Source organism: Furipterus horrens, unplaced genomic scaffold (assembly GCF_987537825.1).
Source record: "Furipterus horrens unplaced genomic scaffold, mFurHor1.1.pri manual_scaffold_4, whole genome shotgun sequence".
Lineage (NCBI taxonomy): Eukaryota > Metazoa > Chordata > Mammalia > Chiroptera > Furipteridae > Furipterus > Furipterus horrens.
Genome location: NW_028327174.1, coordinates 153980451 through 154005972, shown reverse-complemented (window position 1 = coordinate 154005972; position 25522 = coordinate 153980451). Strand labels below are relative to the sequence as shown.

The following is a 25522-nucleotide window of genomic DNA, read 5'->3' as shown; positions in this document are numbered from 1 at the left end:
TTGCATCTACTCCTGAAGGAACTGCTGTTCTGTTTCACAGAATGTTGAATCACTTTCATGCTCTCAGTGCTGCCTGAAGGGCAGTTGTGTGTGAGAAGTGGTGCCTATAGTGATGATAACCCTGGTGGAACCAGAGCTGATGGAGCTGGTGTGCATGTTAGAAACTGAACTCAGGTGCTGAGAGGTGGGGCTGATGAATGTTTCTCAACTACAGCAACACACAGTAGAGTCATTTTTGCCAAGTATTTGGTTAAAAATCTGTGGGTTGTAGAAGAAAGTAGAATTGATCTCCAGGAACCTGGGCCAGGGGGAGGCCGCTGTGACTGTGAGAGAAGACCCAGGAGCAGGGGCTGGGCCCTGGACATCCCAGGGGACTGTTTTCTCAGCCTGGCTGAAGTGGTCTAGCAGCATCCCAGGAAATCCAGAGAGAGGGTAACCTCAGAGTCTTAGGAGCCTCAGGGGGACTCCAGGAAATTCTGGGTTGTCCTACAGTTTCATTTCCATTCATACAGGAGTTCAGGGGGATCTGGACTGAGCAGGAAACCTTAGAAAGGGCTGGTTGTCTCCAGGGACTGCTCCACAATTCAGTTGGAGACAGAAAGAAATACTGTGTTAGTCTGTTGAGAGATATTTTTTGAAAACACAACCTGACCTCTGACACAATAGCATCAGGTTGGTAAATAATCCAGTCATTTGGGGATTCTGTCATCTTCTTGTAAATTAGATAATTAGATCACAGTTTTGAAAGCTTTCAGATTCGATTTGCTTAGGCTGGTGCCAAAATCTTAATTTAGTTATGTTTTCCTATTTAGCTTATTTTTTTATGTTACATAGATGTGAATATGATATAAAATCAGTTGCTTATCAAAATGTTTTAGGTTCAATAGGTGGATGAGTGATTATCAAATTTCTTGGGAGTCTATATTTCTGTGCCTATTAAGTGTCCCTCATTGGTTGAATAAAGAGTGGAATCAAGGCAATGCTCAACAGAAGCTGATTTGCTCTTTTTTTTTTTTTTTAACTACATTAGGAATATGAGGGATAACCCAAAAAACAACCCGGATTATCTTCTGGTGTGTGGGCCCCTTGTAGCACAGGCTTCTCCTGCTAGGTGAGTGTTCTAGGAACCCATCTGTATCAGTGTGCCAGCTGGTGTTGTTGTGAGAGGCTGGGTTCAGCTGCAGTGAATTTTTTTTTTGAAGACTCTTTCAGTGCATTTGCCCATTACATGATGAGTGATTTATGAACACACCTGCGCATACCATGCTGAACTTTCTGCAGTTTTTGACCAGAAACTGCATGACCACTGTGCCCCACCCTCCCGATTTTGCCCTGAGCACTTTTTTTGTTTGTTTGTTTGTTTGTTTCCCCGGATGAAAAAAAAAAAAAAAAAAAAAAAAACCCAAAGAGGAATGTTTTGCCGATGTGGAAAAAGTGAAACAAAAAATGGCAGAAGCACTAAAAGTCATCAAAATTAAAGTTCAAGAACTGTTTTGATCAATGGGAAAAAATGGATAGGTATATTGCATCAAATCAAAAGTACTTTGAAGGCGACTGAAGTTTAAACATTTAAGAATAAACACAAAAGAAAAGAATAAATACACACTTTTTTACAAATAAATTCCATCGGAAGGGGGTTGGATTCCCCCTCCCCCCATACAATAATAGAAAAATAAAAAGAATAGAGTTAGAAAGAATCTCCACCATATTACAGAGAATGTATAAAAAACTCTTGCATGCATTCATTGATCATTTATCAAGTGCCAGTTCCTGGCCCGGCTCTGAGTTAGATTCTCCCAACCCTCCAGTACCCACAGTGGGGTAGATGAGAAACAATCAAAGGACACTTGGAGTTCTGTAATTGCTGGTGTGATCAGAGTCAAAGGCTTCCTGGAGAAAGCTGTGCTTCCTTGTGGAGAGAGGGGCACCCTGCGCAGCGGTGTGCCAAGGGGGCGGGCGTCAGACTTGAGTATTTTATCACTGCTTTTGTTCACAATTGTTACTGCATCGTGATAATTAAAAGCAGATTGACTGTTAGCGAGCTTTATTATTTTAAAAAATTCTTTACAGCAAGGGCCCCAGGACCCGTTGCCCCCCTTTTCGGTATCTGGCAACCTTGTAGGCATCACCCTGGAGGAGCACAACCTCCTGGGAAGGGGGTTCATAAGATTTGAGAAACAGGGGAAAAAAGATTATCTCCTCATTTTATTTTTCACACTGTTTTTATCACATTCCGTCTTACAGACCTTTTTTCTTTTTTCTTTTTCTTTTTTTAGCAGTTCCCAGTTCTTACTAGCCCAGTAGTGGGAGGAGGAAGGTACACAGTAATTCCATGTCTCTAGCAAGTGTATAAAACCAAAACACATGAAGGAATATCCCCCGCTTCCTCTTCCCACCTCTGTGTTTGATAGTGGCAGTGTAGCATCTTGAGTTGTTTTTTTTCAACTTTAAAAATTTTTAAAGTAGAAAATTTTCGGAGGATGAATTTTTCTTCTAAATGTCAAACAGTGTTTAGGTCCTTAAAAATATTTTCAGTGTACAATGGCCATGTTTTTCTGTCTCTCCCCTTTTTACTAGAGCCCTGTCATACCTTTGAAAGGGCTCTGAGTTATTTGATAGGGAACCCAAAGGAAGGGTCCTCGAATGTGACCAACACCATGCCCCACGATGGTGCCACAGTGGGGGTCCCTGAGGAGAGCGGAAGGGGGAGGTACGGCAGGACAGCTGTTGAACAGATCATGGTGCCCAGTACTTCATATCTAACATTACACTGAACCATTCACCGCCTCCTTGTCAGAGAGTTACTGCCTTTTGTGGGCGAGGAAACTGAGGCTCAGGGAGATGAAGTAACTTGCCAGTATGACACAGCTGGTAAGTCTGGGAGCTGGAGTTTGAACCCAGGTTTGCCTCACTGCAGAGGGCACATTCATTTCCATCAAATCTCTTGTCTTCTAAAACATTTCTTGGTTTTCCTTGTGTGAAGCCTTGAGATGTGTCATATGTTTTCTCATATCTTAGGATATCTTTAATAACATTTTATGATATCACACATCTTATATAAAGTTTTCAGAGACTTGACATAGTAGAGTGAGTGGAGGGTCCTATGTCCTGATAGTGTTGATCAAGTTTAAATTACTAAGCATGAGGCTCTTAAGCATGGTTCTTCACACACACACTTAATGTAATTTAGGAAAAGTTTTTGTCTTTCTTGTGTTATTTTGATTACTTGGAGGTGGATTCTTTCCATCATGTTTTGGAGTGGCAAGGGCCTTTCCATGCCACTAGCCCACTGGGCATTGTGTGTGCTTATCAGCAATCACCAGCTTGTATTTGGATTTGTAATGCCAGTTGAGGTAAAGTAATGTGAGTGTGTGCGTGGGCTTACACTTAGAAGGGGGCCCCAGATGATCTCACCTTGCCCTTCAGGCAGTTTATCATGTTCAGTACTCATAAGATACCCTTCACAGTGCTGATTTATGCTAAAAGTATCCTAATGTTTCTGACAGCTCATGTGTGACATGAATATAATCCATATTTCTTAGAGCAGCTAATCCAAGTGGCTTATTTCCTGATACTGCTGATGGGGCTATATCTCTTGGTGTCGCAGCCATTGAGATTCTGATGGTAACATAGTGTTTGTGGGTCACTGGTTTTGTCTAAAACAGTAGGTTGGAACAGAGTAGCAAAGGTTAATTAAGTTTGTCCATCAAAATGGGAACAGATATGGATGCCTCTATTACTTCCGGTCCTAAAATCAAAGATCCTGAATGTGTGAGTGCAAGCATCTTTTCTTCTCATTTTCAGACTACTCCCCCTCCAAATTCTTATTTTATTTCAAGGCAGTGAAAATGCGAGAGGTTGTTAAAAGCCAAAGACAGCGATTAGGTCTTTATAACAAAAAGATACCGCAATTTAAAACCGGACAGGTGGCTTTCTGGGATCCAGTTGCTTTGGATTCCGCCTTCTCTCTGGAGAACCACGTTGTTTTATCTCTGAGAAGTTTCTATGTTAATGGTGATTACATTATGGGGACTTGATGAGATGACAAGTCTCTATATTATCTCTCAGTAAATGCTCATTTTCTTCCTCTGAAATTTCATTAGTCCTACGGTCAATAATCATTTTCTCAGCAAAGTTAAGAATATCCCCCTTACAAGCCCCCCTCCGCCTGTCTTAACAGATGTTCTGTAATGCTTTCAGAAATTTGAGATATTAGAGAGATTGGAGAGTCATCCTATGTGTTGATAATTATTAACCAAGTATTTAAAATACAATTTTTGTAATTCCTTTTTCCACCGGCTCATTTACTGGAGTTCTCTTTCCTATTGGCTGTTCCATAAGTGACGCTTGCATTTCTGCCTGGCTCTGTATATATGACATTGGTTGGGTTTGTGTCTTGGGTTTGTGTCTTAGGTTTGTGAATCAGACAAATGGAAGTTTCTGACTGAGGCACTAGCAAATCGTGCATAGATTTGTGATAATGAGACCGGTGCTAGGCTAGTCCTGGCCAGAAACTGTCTCTAAATAGACTTCCCCTCTTTCTTTTGTGAATGCATCAAGGAAAAGAAACCTCCTCCTTCTGTCTGTTTTGTTTGTTTGTTTGTTTTTTGAAAACTATCTTTAACATTTGGCTTTTTCTTACTATGTACCTACTTTTAAAGGCCCTTGTTCCATTTACCTGATTTATATGCATCAATGTCTTTCAAACATTTTCGACTGAGACCCACAGTAAGAAATGTTTTATATTGTGATACAGCATATATTTATACATACATATGAATAAATACAAAATGAAGTTTCATTAAACATCTCTTACCCATACTATATATATACACACAACGGATTCTCATATTTCTGTTCTGTTTCATTCCATTCATTGCCATAGTGTTTTTGTTTTTTTAATTCTATTCACAACCCAGCGAATTATTTTTGGGCCCACTGAATGGTCACAATGCTGCATTTTGGACAAAATACCTGGAGGAGTAAAGTTTATTCTATCAGTATAACTAATACAGATGGTGATAACCAACAATTGAGTGACACAAATTTAAAAAATTATTTTGGGGTTTTAAAAATCTTTTTAAAATAAGAACAAGCAGAATGGGCCACTAATGAATACAAGTGTAATCCTGACACTATATGGAGTTTCCGTCCCTTAGAGTTTATGCAACAGTGATGTGAGTCCCTATTCCATGCCCTGTCCAAGATTCGGGGCGGGGGGACGGACTTGTTTTATGTTCCAATGGTCATTTTCGCTTCTGTATTTCTAAATAACTTTCTTATTTTTTCATGGAGCATTTTATGGCTGCTTTTGTGTTTTTAAAATCTACTCCGATATTAATCCAAGCCTGGAGTGAGCTCCTTTCCTTCCATTCTTTTTGAAAGGCTTACTCACACAAGGGTTGTTTTCACTTTTGTACAGTGTCACACATGTTCTGACACTTCGGGCAGCATGAGGTTTACAACTGAAAGCATCTTAGATGTATCATTTCTTAAATGATTAATCCTCTCTGCCATACTGCGTGAGGATTCTATATCTCCAGTCATCGCCACCCCCGCCCCCACCCGCCATCTCCTTTCTGAGGAGGAAGAGCATCCTTTCCATTTCTGGACAAATAGCTGGTATGTTCTCCAGCCTCTTGGTGCTGACCCTCTAGCTCAGCACCTTCCTCGTTTGCCCCCGAAGGCATCCACCCAGGCTTTGCAAGAATCCCTTCCTGGGCCAGAAGCCTCTCAAGGCCAGTCTCCTTCTGTCTCCTTTTTTCGTTCTCCCTCTATGGAGGATAGTGCAGGGCATTTCATGAGATGGGCAAGATGAGCGCAGTGGGGGAAGTGAACAAAGTTAGGAGAGAGGAAATGAACTCTCAGAGGACCAGATGGACAAGGAAGAAGGGAGGACAGGTGGTAGCCATAGAGAATCCGTTTGTGTCACATGACTCAGCATTTGCCCTGTTACTCTTTGGGTAATCTCTGAAATGTGCTCATGATAGCAGTCATTTCAGCTGTATATTAAAACTAATTCTTTCCAGCTGTGATATATGGAGTCTTAGAGGATGAGAGGTTCCCATTTCAGGAGCTGAATGGGCACTTGCTTCTCAGGTGAGGAACCTGCAGAGGGAAGGTCTGTGGACGAGGACAGCTCTCAGTGTGAGGTTAGGTGAGCGTGGGAACAGGCATCCCATTCAGACGGCTGGAAAAGAAGCTTTTGTAAAACTATAAAGAAATCCTTTAATGAGGGCAAAAGTCAGACCCAACCTTTACTCTTAGCCTCACCAGACCTAGGATTCCATGGCATGTGAAGAGCCCTGCCTTTTTAAAAAAGACTTTTGTTAATGAACCCAGAGGTTCATCCCAGATATGGTGTTTGCAATTTAAGAGTGTAAGCCACATGTCAGTGCCGAGGGAACCTTCACACTATTGGTCTAAACATCAGAGTTTGCAAGTAGGAGTTTATCCTGTGCAGTCACTCTTCTCAGGAATACTCTGTCCTTTCTCCACCACCTCTAGTTCTGTGCAGCTGAGCCACGCTTCCTAAAACAGCTGACAACCACTTGGTCTCCGGGGATCTCATTCAGCCATTGCCTGGATCGAGCGTTCAGTTCAGTATAAGGCCAGACTGTCTTCCCATCCAAGTGCTTTAACAGACAACCAGCACGTAGTATTTAGGGATTTTTTTTAAAAGTCAGTGAGGTCTAACATGTATATATTTTGTTGGGATTTTCTTGTTATTATAAAAAAGGGTGACTAAGGTATATAAAGGGAAACCAATGGTTCTGATTATTGTGCTGTGTGTTCCCAACAGTTCGATAAAATAAAATCCAAAGTTCTTAGGTTTTCCTTCAGGGTTAATACTAACGCCATGCATGTTCCCCACCAGCCCAGCTACCATTCTGGTTCAGAGACTTGGAATGGGTAATAAGATTATAAAACAAGCCTCTTGCTTGCCAGCTACCACATGTTAATAACAATAGTAGTTATAACTCACTGGAACGCTGGGTTTTTAGGTTTTACTTTGTTTAATTTAAAGAAATAAAAAATCTAGAGAAGAAAAAAGGATTGCATAAAGGAAAAAATAATATACTTTTAGCAGAACAGAACTGTTCTTTTAACTTGTGGGCACCTCTATCCCTCTGTAGAACTTTGCTGTTTTAGTGGAGATGAAGGGCTGAGCACAAGGGGATGGTAGGATTGGGTTAGTTTAAAGCAAGTTTCCCAGCCTTGGCAGTATTGAAATGTTGGGCTGGATAATTCTTTGTGGTGGGGACTGTCCTGTGCATTGTAAGGTGCTCAGCGGCATCTTTGGCATCTACTCACTACATGCCAGTAGTACGTCCTCACCCCCAGCCAGCTGGGATAATCAGAACTTTGACTTTGCTAAATGTCCTATGGGGTACAAATTGCCCTTTATTGAATACTGTTGGCTTAAAGTAAAACAACAACTTTCAAAGCTTTCCTTACTTACCCATTTTGTCTAACCCAAAAGCAGCAGCAGGACTATGATTTTTTTTTTTTTTTTTTTTAGGTTTGTAACAAGAAGTGACTTAAGAGTTTTAAATCACATTTGGCCGTGACTTTTTCTGGGTGAATCACAATTCAGTTTTAACTTCATGTTTCATAGGTTTACACATGCACTTAGAAATACATAGAACCGTACTCCTTTCTAATGTCCATGTTGTCACATGGATGGTAATTCGGACATTATTCTTCCAGTTGAAAGTAGCTGAGGTCACATTTTGATAACCTCTGATGGAGTCTGACCCTTTGTATCTTTTTCTTCTTTTGCTGGAAGTTTTTTATAGCTCAGTGTTCTTGGGGATTCACTGGGGGAAACAATGTTTGAGTTCGAACAACTCACTTCCTATTTCCAAATAATCCTTGTTATCTTATGCTTTCTAAAAGCAGAGAAGCTATGGAGGGGTGGTGAATAAACATGTGTGGATTTGTTATTGTGTTTATTTTGCAGTAAGCTTTAGTTAAAGGGGAAAAAACCTCCAGTTTATCTGAATCTCTTCAAATAATATACACATTGGTATTGGCAGCAGTTGGCCAGGCTGTTTATCAGTGTTAACTTTTTGCATTTTTTAGTTAATACTGGGGATGTTGGGGTTTCATACTTGGGGTGTGGGAAATACATAGGTAACACCAGTTATAAGTAATGCTAATTGGTTCTCCGTCTTGGTTTCAATTAGAATTACCTGCAGAGTTTTGATGCTCTGCATCAGAAGTCAGATGCTCCAGGGATGGGCCCAGGCCTCAGCGCTGGGTCTCCTCTTCCCCCTATTCAAGTGGGAGTGAAGGTTGAGAACCAGGGCACATTTTTATAAGTTTTATTGTGACACAGCCACACCCAAGACCCCGTGGCTTGCAAACCTAACATATCTACTATTTGGCCATTTACTGAAAAAGTTTGCTGACCCTGTCTCTAAACTTATAGTGAAGGTTTTTAAAATATTTTGAAAAGAGGCTTTATACAAAACTGATAGTAAAAGGGAAAAATCCAGCATTTTGCAGAGTCTGTAGGCTCAGATTCTGTCAACTTTCTTGCACCTGAGGAAAATTGAAAAGCATTTTTTTTTTTGAAGAACTGACTTGAAGATCTTGTCACACCAGAGGGAGACGTGACCAAGTTAGCACCCAGACAGGGAGGCACCATTGTTTACATTAGGACACTTTGTGATGAGCAGTCGGCACTTGTCTTCTAATGAATGTTCATTTCTTAGACTGTGTAATCGACTTGAAGAAAGGCCTGTAGAGGCAGAAATGTTTCTCTCATGCAAAGTGCATTTGAGTTGGTTATTACCACTGCAGCAATTCTAAAGGGTGGCAGACCCCTGGAAAAAACACCCCTTAGTTCTGGAGAATCTCATGTATAAAAAGAAAACTAATGGAAAATTTTGAATGACTTCATTTCTACCTTCTATTAGTTCAAATGGAAAGTTGATGGTTATAAACAGTTGGTCAAAATTTTCAAAAAGGGCCTTCTTGGGTCATGGGCCCCAAATGGCACCAAGTATGAGAGCACAGGTAATTTATTCCAGTCTCTTGTGAGCACAGTGCAGTTTCTGAGCCAACAGCATTAGCCTCTCCTGGGAGTGATTTTACTCTGAAGCCCCAACCCAGACTGACTGAATCAGAATCTTCTTTTTCACAGGATTCTTAGGCTATTTTACACACACCAGAGAGCACTGGGAAGCACTGGTCTAACTGGTAACTGGGTCAGTGCAGGCAATACCGTCAGTCAGTTGTCACTTCTGTCTGATGACTTCCGGGCTCTTTAATGGCTCTCCTGACTTGGGCTCACGTATTAAGAGCAGCGAGTTTCCCCCTTTCACCATTTCCAAGCATTGCTTACGTGCCCTCTTACTTAGTAAAGGTTTATATGATGGTAGAAAATGAAAATTGGATGATTGAACTGAAGAGATACTATTTTATCTGCTTCAGCAAAATAAACTAGAGAAGATAAAAGGAACTTGTCAGGTAGGCTTACTTGAAAGGTAATAATTAACGTGGAATGGCATCTTTGCTCCTGCATGAAGAAATAATCCACTCATCAAGCATACGTTTGTGCTGGGGAGCAGTTGGAAGAGGCAAAAATGAACTCTTTGAGCTACTCACATTAGCACATGGAAAATCAAGGACTTAGGCCTTTCCACCAAACAATGCTGTAATATTCAAAGTACACCTCAGCCTATATTATTTGCAGAATTATCCAAAATTTGGATTTCCATAGAAGATCTTGAGGAAGCCCAGTACTTAATTTTGTCAAATTAATACTTTAAAAAAAAATCTATTATGTAGCTTTCTAGATATTTTATTGGAAAACATGATTTCTAAATCCTTCCTAAATTCTTGAATGGAATTGGTTTATCCTGAATATTCCCTAGATTGACTACTTTTTTGATAAAATCAATACTATCTAAATTCAGTATTTTTAAAGCAGTATAAATAACTGAAGTCTAGATGTTCTTGCTGTGAAGATAGGACCATGCATTTGATGTTTAGTGTCTGCACCAGGGTGTGTGCAGGAAACAGCAATTCTAGGTGTGCACAGACGTGACCAGGAAGAACCAGGAAAGGGGAAGTGGCGCTCTTCTAACCCTGCAGGTCCCATCTCCTTAGCTGTGAATGAGAGGCCAAGAAGCTGTATGAACTACTTGCATAGAAGCTGTCCCAGGGTCCCAAAGGCAAGGTCCGATTGCCAGAAAAAATGCATGAATGCCAAGTGTCAGCTACTCTCTGCTACTCTAGGGAGAGCATGTGGTCCCTTCTGCCTTCCCTTCCGGCTTCAACATGTCACTCCATGTCCTGTTAGCAGAATCCACATCACCTCCAGAATCTTGGTGAAAAGAGAGTCTGCAAAACAGATATCAAACTTCTGTTCCTTGTGATGGGGAAAAGCATAGAAGTCTGGGGGTTGGGGGCACAGGGAGGCAGGGATGGATGCTGAGTGACAGTCTCCAACACAGCATCGTGCTCGTGACAACAGCTTACCTTCACATTATTGTCGTGTTGTATCTTAAAAAATATTCTCTGTATGAACACTGTAAGTTAACACATGTCAGTTTTGCATGTGAGAAAATGTGAAGAGGTTCAGTGATTGGCTGCCAGTCAAACAAGCCAGTCATTGGCACAGCAGATTGTGTCGGCCCCTAAACCACGCTCTCCCATTTTTGCTGCCCTGTTCCCTTTAGTACTTTTTGATTGGGCATCATATGACGAGATGGAATTTTAGGGGTGCTTTAGCAGGGACCCCAAGAAAGAAAAGTTACCTCAGAATGCATAGTTCTAATATTTTCAGGGTTGGTATACTGGAGGGCAAATTTATAGTTGAGTATACTTCCAACTTAATAGGTTGTTCCCTTAATTTAAAGAATTAGAGGCAATTTTTGAAATGACTGTCAAATGCATCTTTATTCTTAGTATATTTTTTCTTTTTCCTTAAGCAGATGAAACCCCCGGACAACCGCCATGCCATGACTTCCCAGTACAGGATGCATTCTTACTACCCGCCTCCCTCCTACCTGGGCCAGAGTGTGCCCCAGATCTTCACTTTTGAGGATGGCTCTGCTTATGCGGAAGCCAGAGCGACTGGTAGGTGTCTGGTTACACAGAGGGGTCTTGGGGTGGAAGGAGAACAGGGTGTCTAGCGCTGGGCTCCGGCTCTCTGAGGGCTCGCCCTTTAGGAGCTGCTGAGTTCATTGCTCTGTGCCTCTTACATCAGTACTCTTGAAAGTATTTTGTTGTGGATGATTTTGCTTTGCTATATTCTTAATATTACATTTCTCTTTTCTGTGTACCTGGAGTGACAAGAATAAGATGAGAGACTCCTCAGAAGCTAAAAATGTGTTTTCCGGAGGATCAATATGAAATACAGAGGCACTTTAAATGTGATTCCAAGTCCTGATATTTTTAGTGAAGTGAATTTCCATGTATTGAATACTCATTTCCCAAAACTTTTCTATTTTAAAATTGAAGGTATATTTATCTTTTGGGGGAAGAAATAAAATAACATAATAAAACATTTTTGAACACAATAGATCTCAGAGTTTATGTAGTAGCAATGCAAATAACTTTGATAAAATGGCTTTAAAGTAAAAAATGACTGTTTTATGAACCAAAGCACTTTGAAATACACAATTGCTCAACTTCAATTTTAACCTTCTCCCCAACATTTACACTGTGGTGATAGATGTCTTTTATGGCTGCTGTGTTTCCATGACCTGTTTTTAAGTTCTTTATATTTAAGCATCATCTTTTGATCTGAGAGAGTGAGAAGCATACACATTGAGGCAATAAGTAGAAATCTGGGTAACAGTGAATGACTTGGTAGAGAAACTTACTACTAGAACTTACCTTGGACTAAATAAATCTGTTTTTTCAATAACTTGACTTTCTATAGAGAACTTGTTTCTTGGTAAAGCAAGTGCTTAAGAATGAGAATGAGAATCATATTCTGATTTACAAATTTAGAACAATGAGGTCTAAAAAGGCTGGGCAAGTTATGCTTCCTTTATCATACTAAAATAAAATAAAGGATTCCATTAACATGGAATATATAGGTTGAGGGAACTGATCATTGTGAACTATAGAGAGACTGAGGTACACACTGTTGATTGTACTTTGACTTTTATTAATAATCATTTTGTTGGAGTGGACAAACACAACTATTATAAATATTCATGCTGAATAATATATGCCCACATGGTCTTTCTTTTATACTTCTTTTGATTATATACATTTATCTGGATTGTAAGCTCCTTAAGGATAGAGAACACATCTTACACCTTTTTATCTGCGATGATGCCTTGTATTTGTTATTTATTGGTTGAGTGATGAATGAATGAACAAACGATTTAGGTGTTATTTTTAAGTTTGTTCTTTAAGGAAACAATCCTGAAAGGGCAGAATTCTAATAGTCTGATGAAGCCAGGGAACAACTTAGGGATAAAGCCGTTAAATAAACATTCCTTCAGAAAATTAGCAATGAAACCTGTTTTCAGGAAGGAATTGTGTGAGCTTCTTTCTCCAGGATTAATGGAGTGTTTTTATAAGCACTGGCATTCTTGAGACAAAGGTGTAAATTCAAAGGAAGGCAGTAAGACAAAAAGATAGGAGGGAATTTATTAGAACAGAGAGGAATGAATTTGGAGAGGAGCAGTAGGCATTTGAATTTATGGCAGAAAAGGAAGAGACTCAGAGGCAAGAGGTTACAGTCCAAGAAAGAAAAGACTGGCTACACCAGGGTTCATAGGGAAAGACCACGTGAATAACACCTAGACTTTCTCAAAACTTTTCTGGCGATCTGTTTTTGAAAGCATGGTGTAACCTTCCGGAAGCCCTCTAGCTCACTAATACCTAATGAGGAGGGTCAGGTGTCAGACATGAGGGAATTGGCTAGGAAGAATTGCAATGAAATCCCAGTGAGACCTATTTTGGAATTGTCATGGAGAAAAGAGAGTATGAATTAATAGAAAATCCAAATCTCAGCTAATTTTTAAAAGAAATACGGCTTTATGACTTCCAAATATATGGTGTCATGGGTTCTACATTGCATGAGATTTTTACAGAGCTTGTGGGAAGGGAAAAGAGAAAGTCGTGTTTGGGCGTCCACAAGGACACCCCAGGTGTCCTCTCTGGGGGCTCTGGATCCTTAGTTTTATCGTCAGCATTGACACAAGTGGGGAGCTCTTTGGGGCAAATAAGGCCCTTAATGAGGCTGAGGCTAGTGGCAGGGTACCCTGAATGGGGATGGGGACATCAGTATATTTATTCGTGGGAATGTGACAAAGGCTGGCTGTTAACCAGTTACATGTATCAATTTTGTTAAGTTTGATCTGAGGTCCTTTGATTGGTTGGGTTAATAAATAAATTAATGACTTGTAAATAACATATCAATTATTCTAAATGGGGAGTTATGAGTAATTTGAAGAACAGTGTTTTCATTAGGTTTAATGTTTCCTTTAAAGTCTTATTTAAGTATAAATTTGTCCATTAAATCTATTTTTTTCAGTGTCTTTAAAGACAACTATAACTGCTCTTTACCACCTGAAGGAATGAGTTTAAGTTAAGACTTTCCTCTAGTTTTGCTAAATATACCAACGTGAAAATAGAATGCAGGGAGGAAAAGAATTATGGGAAAAGTTTTCTTTTTGCCATGTTGCTACTGTCCATTGTTTTTCTTTGTAAAAAGGCTAGGAGTCGTCCTCCTTCTCATATCCTGGAAAGTGTTAGGAGGTAGATCAGAGAGACGGAGGGGCCGGTCAAGTAGGATTTTGTAAACCATCGCAAGCATTTTGGCTTTTATTTCAAGTGCTCCGGGAAGCCATTGGAGAGTTTCCAGCAAAGAGGCGACATGTCTGCCTTGTGGTTTTTAAACAGCCCTCTGGCTGTTGTTTCAGAATAGGTTGCAGTGATGCAATGTAGAAGCAGGGGGCCAGTTAAAAGGCTAATGCAGTAATTTTTGTAAAACACGACAGTGGCTTAGTCAGGGAGGGCGAATGGTATGCTGACAAGCGGTTGAATTTTAGATGTATTTTGAAGATAGGACCCATAAGATTTGCTGATAGATTTGGGATGAGCCGTGAAGGAAAGAGTGGAGGATCACTCCCTGATTTTTAACCGGACCAAGTAGAAACTTGGAGTTTCCATTTATTGAGGTAAACAAAATCATGGGGAAAACAGGTCCATGAGAGTTAGGAGTGCAGTTTTGCACATATTTAGTTTGAGATGTTCATGAGTCATACACGTGGATTTTCAAATGGGAATTGTATGTATGAAGACTAAACTAAGATCTCGATCGTTCGGTGCATAGATGTTATTTGAAGTCAATATGATGAGATCCCCTGGAGAAGTGTGTGTAGATGGAGAGGAAGGACCAAGGACTGAGCCCGGGCATCCTCCAGTGTTTCAACCTCTGGTAGATTAGGAGGACCAGGAAAGGAGTGAGTAATGCAGAGCAGCCTATGAGACAGGAGAAAAACTAAGAGCAAAGAGTGTCTTGGAAGCCAGCTACAGAAAGCATTTCAATGAAAAGAGTCAAACAGTGCTGATAAGTCAAGTGATATGAGGACTGGAATTGACCACTGGCTGCTGCAAGGTAGAGGTGACTGATGACCTTGGTGAGGAGCCACTTTGGAGGGGAAGTGAGAACAGAAGCCTGACTGCCATTCAGGAGTGCCTGCGGCCAGCGGGTGCGGACAGTGCTGCAGGGGGTCTTGCTGTAAGGGCGGGCAGTGAGACGGAGCACTGACTGGAGGAAGAAGTCAGTTCAAGGAAGGGGAATATTGGGATGGGCTTGTGTGCTGATGGGAGTAATCCGATAGAAGGAAAATTAGCTGGTGCAGGGTATGCGTGGAGGCACGCTTAGGGACGATGGCAGTGTCCCAAGACGGGATGGGAGCTAAGGCAGTGGTCCACATAGTGGGGGCCACAGACTTCACAAGGGTCTGTGGATAGCTTTGTTTCTGGTCTAAAAGGAGATAAGTGAGGGAATTAAAATTAACCAAAAACTTGAGCAGCTTGACAGCAATTTTATATCTGGAATCTAGTGAAAAATCGGGGCTTGTATTTTTGTCTTTGATTTTTCTAGTAATTTTTAATTGAAGTAACAGTCACCTGTCACAGAAATTAACGAGTAATCAGTTTAAAGTATAAAAATCAAGGGCATTTAGTATGTTCATGATGTTGGGCAGTCATTACCTCTGTTAGTTTCAGGGCATTTTGTTCACCCCAGAAGGGAACCCCATATCCCTTAAGCAGTCACTCCCCATTCTCCCTTCCCCAGCCTCTGGTAACCGCTAATCTGCTTTCCATCTTGATGAATTTGTACAGGAAGGGGTGCTAGGAGCATCGTGGAAATGAATGCTTCCTCAACTAGAGATAAAGGCATGGATTGCACAGTAATACTTTTGTGTTTATAGATGGACACATATCTAGGGGTGGGTGGCATTTCATGTCTTAAATAGGCATCTCTCCTTACATGTTGAATTGTTCAGTATACATTCTTGGAGTATATTTTGGCTGGCCAACTCTGTAAAAAGGTTTCAATTTAAAATGGGAAAGATACACATACTTTGATCTTTTTATCTGTATATTTTTTGCAAAGTTCCAGAGTTAGAAATGGTTCACCCTTTTTCTTCTAGTTTTTGGCCTTTTCTGGCTCAGATAAAGTGGCTAGCTCCTGTACAAACTCAGCCTTCTTTTACATTCAACCTCTGCTCTTACCTGGAGAAAAAGAAAAACACATTTCAGGTGTTTATTATGGATCATGAGCTATTCATGTATTAATATCTAAAACAAAGGCTGTTAACAACTGTGTGAGGCAAGGTGTAGAGACATTTCACCCAAAGGCCAAATGGCCCAGGTCAGTGGAAGAGCCTCTCTGAGTTGAAAGCCTCTTGGTCCTTCTGTGATGTCCAAGCAGCTTGCAGAGGCCGATGTATTCCCAAATATGACTTGTGAATGCACTCAGCATTAGCAAATCTGTAGGCCAGTGAAGCTAGAAGTGCCTGACTTCACTGATGGCGCATGCTGCCTGCCCCACAGTTAAGATGACTAAAAGCAAAATGGTTAAGCATTCACTCTGTGGGATAAATATGTTTAATTCTATTCATTAGGGTTGATTTTTAGCAAAAGATCATGCAGCCAAACCTCCCAGTTCTGTAGGTGAGAAGAGAGGTGGTGCTGCCTGTTGAAAGCACGCTGGATCACCTCACTCAACCATCCAGGATGTCACTGTTACCTTTTATGTCAGGTGATGTGACATTCTGCCAGGAGCGGCTGGGTGGGGTTGTTCAGCATCTGAATGGAGCTCTGACCCACAGCTGTGTAGTCTTGGGAGTGTCAGACTCTCCTCTTGAGAGCCTCAGTTTCCTCACCTGTTCAAGGAGGGCGAGATGGGCCCTGTCAAACCCACAGAGGTGTTGTAAGGATGAAATTGGGTCTCTTATGTACACAAACTCTGTAACTAAATAAATGCAACAAGAGGTGGCAGGATACTATTCTTACTTTCACCATTCCTTTCTGCCAGAGTTGTGTTGATGTTTCAGGTAGTTCTTGTCAGGGAGAAAGATGTTCTAGAAATGTTTTAAGAGTCTTGCTCAGACAGGAAAGAGAGCAGGCCAAGGGATCTGAGGGCTGCTTTTGTAATGTGTATTCTGCTCTGAACTGTATGACGGGCTGATAAGAAGAATGCTGATTATTTTGCCCCTTGCTTTTTAAAGAAAGCTGAATGTATTTTATGCAACATTTAGAAAATGCTGAGTTTAAACCTGGCACTTCAGGAAGGGATTTATTATTTGCTAAATCCAAAGAAAAAGCACTCGGCTGGTAAACCTATTTTTCTTATGTGACCTTTTTATTTTCAGCTTAGCTTTGAACAGAGTTAGGTAGTGGGACATTCACATGCACCGACCGTGGCGGCCAGTGCGTGCAGGGGAACGGGAGCCAGCGCAGGAGCGGAGCACTGGCTCGGACCCCAGCCCTGGGTGGGATCCTAAGATGCTCACTTAATCTCTCAGAGCTTCAGTCCCACATCTGGAAGGTTGAAACAGAACAACAGCTTTACTTATTTTTATATATAGATCATATAAGCAATTGTATAAAAGTGTGGCAGAAGCGGTCAACTCCCTCATTCTCACGTGAAGACCCGTCACCATGTCTAACATCTTTCTATTTCCACCAGCGCCTGGCGGTGGGCTGTGCACATGAAAGTGACTACAGTCACTAAGGGGGGCTTATTTTTTAGCTCTAAAAGTAGCCTGTTTGAAACTTAACCACATGTGGATTCTGATTCTTGAAATTAGCTAGACATCATGGCCTGCTGAGTGAGGAAGAGGAAGCATATAATAATTTTAAGCACAGAATAAACATTTAGAAATGGCAGCTTTGAAGACTTATTTCCAATATATCACACACATGATATGTTTCCTAAGTAAAGAAAAGGAAATAACCAGAGAAGAGGGGTGTGTAAAGAATAGGATAGAAGGAAGGTAAACTGCTGTTTTGATGACATCACATAGATTTTTGTATTTTTCTTCCTTCATGAAAAGAACACCCTACAAGGCAAACTGGAAAAGATTGAGATCCAGTGTTCCCCTGACATGTCCTCTGTGTAAAACTCTGGCTTTTGACGAGGCCACCAGCAGCCTAGAAATGGCAGGCACTTCCCAGGGGCCTTCCTGAACCATGTCACTCTCAAGGACAGACTTCACTCACCGCAGCATTTGAGCAGGAATTACCAGGGTGTGTTCTCACACCCAGAGGACAGGGGTCCTAGTCTTTTAGCTTTGTATTCCTCCAGGTGCCTAGCTTAGCATCATGCCATGTTCTCAGAGGGCTGCAGGCATGGTTCCTTGTTTCTTAAATGAATGTCTGGAGTTAGGCATCCTGGTAAAGCAATCCAGGAAACAAATTGTCTATGGACTCACATGGGGTACAAGCATGCCCTGGATTTATACCATGTAGAATCTTCCCTTTGAAAAACTTGCATTTTAAAGACTTAATTCTTCACACATGCTTGGTTTATGATTAATAACGTAGCTATGCAAGAGAGGTCGAGAGGGGCTTTATCACTATTCTCACTTAACAGAGATTGGGTGGAGTTGCAGGCTGAGTACTGTGCCGTCTCTGAGCGTTGGTGCTGGTGTGTAGTAAGAGGAGCCAATGTAGGAACCCAACTCCCTCTGAACCACTTCCTGTGGTTTCCTCTTTCCTTCGCTTCTTTCCCCTTTTCTCACACTTATGTAGTTCTTAGGATCTCTGCATGACTGTCTGTGCACTTGATGGGGATAACTCATTCACTTCTCATAATAGTAGTAGTATCCCCATTTTGCAGATGAGGACACTGAGGCATAGAGACAGTGCCTACGAAGTAGGGAGGAGAAGGGGTCCTCATTTTCACCTGGCAGGGGGAGAAACAGCACGGTGACATCTTAGCTTGTTTGAGGCCTCCCTGGATGAGTCTGGCGTTCTCACGTTTGAAATACTTTTAAGGAAATGATAGCTGTGATTGGGGTTGAGAGTGTACTTGGAAATGTACTGTCTGCTAAGACTAAAAATATGGATGCAGTAGTACTTCTTGTGCTGTAATGATAAAATTTCAGAACCTGCTCCTTTGGTATGCGCGTCATGCCGCAATACCCCCATCTGGGGGTACCTTGCTGTAGCGTGTTGGTGTCCCAGCAAAAAAACCCCAAACCAACAAAAAAAACAAAAACAAAAAGCATATCAGGTGTGGCATTTACATTGCTATTCCCAAAGCTAAATATGACATAAACTTTAAAACCTCTTTTGACCTAATTAACACAGGGAAGGCACTTTTAATTTTGTGGTTATTTTTGAATTTTCTTTTTATAACAGGTGGGCGTGAAATACAGTATTAATATATGATTAAGATAGACATTATTAAATTAGTCATTAGCTTTAAAATTATAAGTGCATAGAAATACAATCAATTGCTTTTATAGTTCTTTTTGTTCTGTGGTTTTATTTTAAAATCAGTGTGAAAAAAAGGCCTGTTGATTTTCCCAGATAATTTTTGAGAGAGACAGTATTTTATACTCTACTTAGTCTGTCAGTGGCTTATTATGAGATTTCTTTTACATCTTTAACTTAGGCTCTAAAAATTGTAAATTCAGTATATAGGGCACCTTTGCAGGGGGTTTTCTTTGGGCTAAGATTGTAGTCTACGGTCGGATGCAGAGAGTGGAAGCTCTGGAAAGGACACTTTCTGGGACTCATAAATGTCCTGAGATAACCAGGTTGAACATAAGGATTAGGAAACATTGCTTGCCCCCGTTTTCAATGCTAATTTTGTCTTGATGGGATTCAGGTGTGACATTTAGTCCCTTGCCTGCCTGCTCGGTGCAGGGAGCTCTGTCAGTTGTGGACACATCACACGTCATCGGGTTCGCCTGTTTCTGTTACTTACTCAGTGACCACTTGTATTTAAAAACCCTGAAGATGCAACGCCCTCATGGGCATTAACTTGGATTCGACATTAGCCACTCCAGTTAGGGAAACCAATATCATCACACACGGGGTTTCTCCTTTGGAAACCGACTTGAATGCATTGGGCCTCATTGACGTTTTTCAGGCATGGTGTGGAGTAACGCGGGAGTTTATTCTCTCTGTTCGATTCCTTGGAGGCACAGCTTGAGTCAACTACAACTTGAATAACCTTCAGGAAAGCTGTGCTGTCCTTCTGTCTGCCGCTGTCTTTGAAAATTGCCTCCAGAGTTAGTGAGCAGGAACAGTTAAGATTTACAAACAATGATGAAGCTTGTCATGCATCTTTCACCATTCATCATCCAGGTGCCGTGCCTGGGCGGTGAAGTGTTCTTCATAAAAACCAGCTCAGTGTGAAATACACCTCGCTGCAATGTTTACTGCTCTGAAGCTCGTCAGAGGCCCTTTATAGTAAATCCAGATTGCGATGTGACATTACAGTATATCATTGCCCGGCGCGGTGGGGTTTACACTGGGAATGAGTGCGGTGCACACCAGATGAGGTGTCTAAATTGAGTTATGTCAGAATTTGGCTGTTATATGGGGATAGCTTTTGTTTTCTGAACACTGAAAGTTAGCTTTATATGTATTTATGTTTATATATAGGCATATACTTCCCATCTTGCACATATACACGGTATACAATATATGCTGAGGTCAGGTTCCAGCTGGGCTTCTGCTGCAAAAGATGGTGACCAGCTTTTAGGTACTTTCCAACTGTTGTTCAGTGAAATTGGCATAAATGGAATCTTTTGGGGGAACCAGAGTAGATGGTTATTTTATCATAGAAGTGGTTTTGATTTACCACTCTTCTTTACAAAACCAAGGATCCCTCTCTCCTGGGATTATTGTAGTATCAGAATGATTGATCTCTTTGATATGAAGGCAAAGAAGAAACCCCATAGGAAACATCACTTGGGGGGAATCTCAAAGTCTGTTGATTATTCATTTTTTTAGTGGATATCAAAATCTTAGTTAGTGCTGCCTCTGTTATCTTGAAAGATGCTGCTTCCAAGAGGAGATTTATGGTGTTTAGCCTAAATCTGCAAAGTAAAAGCACACTGAATTTATTGTATGATCAGGTTTATTTACATTCACCCTAAAAATATTAAAAATGAGCTCTGTAAAAATACAGGATTCGGAGCTAACGGCAGGTCCTACAGTCCCATGATCATTTTAACACACATATTTTAAAATACTCTTTTTACTGTAGCAGTGTTGTTAGGAGAACCACTTTGTGGCCTTTACATTGAATCCAGGGTCTCTTCCCCCGTTTATACCAAGTCTGGGGGAGGGGTTCCCCCCTACTTTAGATAGGTTTCCCACCATTACCCTCTGCTTCTGGTTGCAGCGTCTTCTCACCTGAGATTAATGAGCAGTGAGGTGCCACGTTGAGCTTCCTGAAGCAGCACAAGAAATGACTGCGGGTGTGAGGTGCTGGCCTCCGGGGGTGGCACAGGGGCCAGAGGCCCTCCGTTGGCTCTTGTGGGAGAGGGGGCCGACAAGTCAGCCCAGCGCAGCCCCTTCATTAGGGTTCCAAGATTCAACACAGAATGGCCAGTTAAGGTTCAAGTTTAGATAAACCACAAAAATTATTTTAATATAAGCATGTTGTCTCAGTGCTAAAAATTATTTATTGTTTCCGAAATTTAATATAGCATCCTATATTTTTACTTGTTAAAGCTGGCATCCTTACGCTTCATCCAAGTGCTCCTCAAACCACTGTCTTAGGGCACTGGGGTAGAAGGCAAAGAGGAACAGTAGATGGAGGAAAGCAGTCCTTCGGCTAAGCATATTCAGCAGTTTTAAGAGTTTCATTTATATTTCTATAAAAATAGCACAAGAGGCAGTGCTGATCATGCTTGGAACAGTTTCTGGTTTGGGCTGAAACCATTCATGGGTTTCTCGGTGAAAAGTCTCTGGGTTAAAATTTATCTTGAACATATTAAATGTATTGATTATTCCTTTGTTTAGGTAATTCATAGGTCCCAACATTTCTTTTTTCGTGTTTTATAGGTTAGCTCCATTAACCTAACAGCAAATAAAAATGAACCCACTGCTACTCAGAATCAAAGTAGAAAGTTGTACTTCTCATGCATTTGGTTCATTTGTCTGCCTGGTAGCTTTGCCAGCCACGACAGTGACTCCTGAAGCATCTGACGGGACCAGTTCCTCTCTCTTCCCTGAACCCCCGCCCCCAGCATATGTACTGATGGCTCAGTCAATAAATAAGTAATAAATTCACTGAGCACCAGTTATGTGTCTGTGGACCTAGCATTATGCCCAGGAGATGAAGCACAGCCCTGGAAAGCATGCTGCAGTGGTCCCTAAATGTCAGCAGATCTTGGGGATGCACATCTTTCCTTCCTGTACACAGGACAGCCTTGCTCCCTCGCTTCTAGAGGCTGTACTAGGAAGTAGCCCTGTGTCCAGCTGTCCTGCTCTTATTCAAGACTGGGTTGAAGTCTTAACCTTAAGCCTAAGGGAGAGTTTCCTTCTCAAGTTGGAGAAACCAGGATCACAACCAAGTGTGATTTGGATAGATGCTCCAAATACTCAGCCCTTTCCAGGCATGCTTCACCTTTGTTACTTAGAGGGTTATAGAAGTGGGATGGGCTTGATTGATGGGTTGGTTTGTTCACAACAGTTTTATTAATAGATATATAATTCACATACCATAAAATTCACCCCTTTAAAGCATACAGTTCAGTGATTTTCAGTATATTGACAAAGTTGTATGATCATCACCCCTACCTAATTCTAGAATATTCCCATCATCCCTGAAGGAATCCCCATTGAAATCACTTTTCATTTATATTTCCCTCCCAGCCCCTGGAAACTACTACTTGACTTTTTGTCTTTATGGATTTGCCTATTCTGGACATTTCATATAAATTGAATCATATAACATGTGTCCTTTGTAACTGGCGGCTTTCACTCAGCAAAGTTTTTTGAGGTTCATTCAAGTTGTAGCATATAACAGTGCTTTTTATTGTGCCTTATTTTTAGTTTAAAAACTTGCAGGACCTAAAAAACTATTAAACCATAAAATTCTCAAGGTGAAATACGTCTTTTAGCTCATTTTATTAATCTCAAGCTCTTTCAACTCAACACGTGAATGTCTAATGAGTAGAACCTACTCTGAAGTGAGAGAAATGTAGTATAGACACTGAGCAAGCCATATTGTGCAGTTTTCCTATTTTATGCTAATACTATTTATATTATTCTACTAGGGCTGCCATAAGAAAATAGCACAAGCTGGGTAGCTTAAAAAGGAAAATTTATGTTGTCACAGTTCTGGACGTTAAATTTCTGAGATCAAGGTGCCGTCAAGGTTGCTTTCTTGTGAGGCCTCTCTCCTTTGGCCTTTCATTTGTGTTATGTGGCGGGGAGATCGCTTTGATCTCTCTTCTTATAAAATAGCTCTATCACATGAGGGCCCTACTCTTAAGACCTCATTTAACCCCATTTACCTCCTTAAATGCCCTGACTCTAAATACAGTCACATTGGAGGCTAAAGCTTCAACGTAAATTTTGGAGGACACAGTTCAGTCCATTAGCATCATTGAGGGCTTACTATCTCTACATGTCTCCTCTTCTTGATGAAGTTTTTGGGAAATAGGAGAAGGATGCTGAGGCTTGGTGGGCCAGTGTGTACAGAATGAGTGGGTTATCCTTCCTGGTCTAACGTTTGGCATTTGCTGATCACTCACTCACCCCCAGCTCTGACACGCCGAGCCCAGCCTGTGGCAGGCCCTCATCTGTAGGCCAGGCCCCCAGAGCAGGGGTGTTTTTTGGAGATGGAGAGCTTCATACTGGAGCACAGCCCACTCACCTGGAACACGTTTTTCCCAGATCGTTGTTCTTCCTTACCTCTCCCATCCCCTCCCTCCAAATTTGGTTTCTTCTTTTTCCTTCCCTGAATTTGGAAAAAGAATTTCTGATTTTTTTTGCCATCTTCACCCTTGAAGTGCTTCGTGTAGCCTTAAACAATTTAACTTGCAAATTAAAATCTTTGCCAATTTTCCTGGCAAATACGGAGGGGAGTTTGAGCTTTCCCACACAGGGAAAAGAATGAGAAAGCAATGCATTGCTTCCGGATGTTATAAACTAACACAAAAGTTACCTTATGGTTAGCATTCATAAACTAGCTGATGTTCATTGCATATCCAGTCAAATATGGAAAATACTCCATGAAGCAGTTAGACACATACCATTTTATTTAATCCTAACAGCAATCTAACTAGGTAGTAAGAAGTTTTTTCCTCCTGACACCATCCAATTCTGACATGAACTGGGTTTTCTACAGTGTAATTCAGTTCTGACACAAACTCTCCAAAGTTCACCCAGACCACATAGGTTAAGGGCTTAGTCTCACAGGACTGCCCCCACTTCAGACACCAGCCACCAGTGGGGTCCCCAGGCCACCCACATTTCTGCCTAGTCCATTACAAATTAGATCCCTTCTTAGGTTGATAATTAGAGTGACTCACAGAACTTCGGAAAGCACGTTTCTTACCATTACTAGTCGGTTATAAGGCTGTAACTCAGGAATAGAGGGATGGAGGAGAGGCTTAGGGCAAGGTGTGGGGAGAGGTGGAGAGCTTCCACACCCTCTCGACAGACCACCCTCTCAGCACCTTGATGTGTTCACCAACTCAGAAGCTTTATAAGAACCCTGTCATTAAGGGTTTTTTTGGAGGCTTCATTATGTGGGGTGTGATTGATTAAATCATTGGCCATTGGTGATTAACTCAATCTCTAGCTTTTGATGTTGGGGTGTGGTAGGGCTGGATGGTCCAAGCTTCTATTTAAGGCAGGGTCTTTTTGGCACTTGGCCCTAAAGCTGTCTAGGGGCCCACTGAGAGTCACCTCATCAGAACCAAAGAGGCTTCTGTCACGCTAATTACTCAGGAAATTCTAAGGGTTTTAGCAGCTTTGTGCCAGAAACTGGAGACAAAGACTAAATATCTTTCTATGAATCCACAGGTAGGTAGAGCAAAAGTCATTGGCGCCATTTTACAGCAAGTTAATCACTGAATAGAAAGAATGGGGACATGGCTGGGAGTGGAGCTGGGTGGTCTTCTCTGTCCTGGCTTCATGCCTCTCTGGGACACTTTCCAGCTTCAGATTGCCACACCACTATTGACACTATCTTTAGCCTGTTGTCTTAGAGCTTCACCATCTAGTACAGGAGCTACTAGTCCCATGCGCTTATTTGAACTTAAATTAATTGAAATGAAAAATGTATCGTTTTTCTGTCACACTCTCCCCATTTCTAGTGCTCAGTAGTAGCCGCATGGGGCTAGTGACTACTGTCCTGGACAGAGTGTAAAAAGAACATTTCTGTCCTCACAGGCGGTTCTGTTGGACAGCACTATCCAGATAAGTAGGTGAGGCTATTTTGTTAAGGACTTTTAGAGGCAGAGGAAGGGGAATCACAGGGTTCAAAGTTGAGACAAAGCAGGGACAATACAGTAAGTTCCCAAAGCATCATTTTAAAAGTTAAACATAAGCTTTTATTCAAAAAGCTAGTCTGTTTGAGGGAATTGCTTCAGGTGGACTAATTAAAGGCCGATAAATGTTAGTCAACCTTTGGCTGTAACTATGGTGCACTATTTTTTTTTTTTTTTTAATAGCAGATGGAAGGGAGTGAATGCACTAGAACTTGGTTGATCTCAGTCCAACAGTGGTAGTACTTGCCCAGGCTGGGTCTTTATACAGGTCTTTGATCCATTTTGAGTTACTTTTGTTTTCACTTTGAGTTAACTTTTTAAAATGGCATAAGGTAAGAGTCCAACTTCACATTTTTGCACACAGATATACGGTTTCCCCAGAACCATTTATTGAATACATTGTTCTTCTTTCATGGAGTAATCTTGGCACCGACAGCAGAGTGTGACAGAAAGGCTACGAAGTTTGACGCTTGCAGGTGGCCCTCTCCTCTGGTTATCAGAGAACATCGGGCATAGAATGCTGAACCCTCAGCACAAGCCTGTCACGTTGCCAGTTGATG

At 41.3% G+C, this 25522-nt stretch overlaps 1 protein-coding gene across 3 annotated transcripts in view; it reads left to right on the top strand.

The window, feature by feature from the left end:
* DMRT1 (doublesex and mab-3 related transcription factor 1) overlaps window positions 1–25522 on the top strand; it is a 90858-nt gene that overhangs the window by 40956 nt on the left and 24380 nt on the right. For all 3 annotated transcript variants that reach the window (XM_090275857.1, XM_090275856.1, XM_090275854.1), the window contains one exon: window positions 10947–11091. In XM_090275857.1, coding sequence (XP_090131983.1) covers window positions 10947–11091 — 145 coding nt within the window. The remainder of the gene's footprint in view (window positions 1–10946; window positions 11092–25522) is intronic.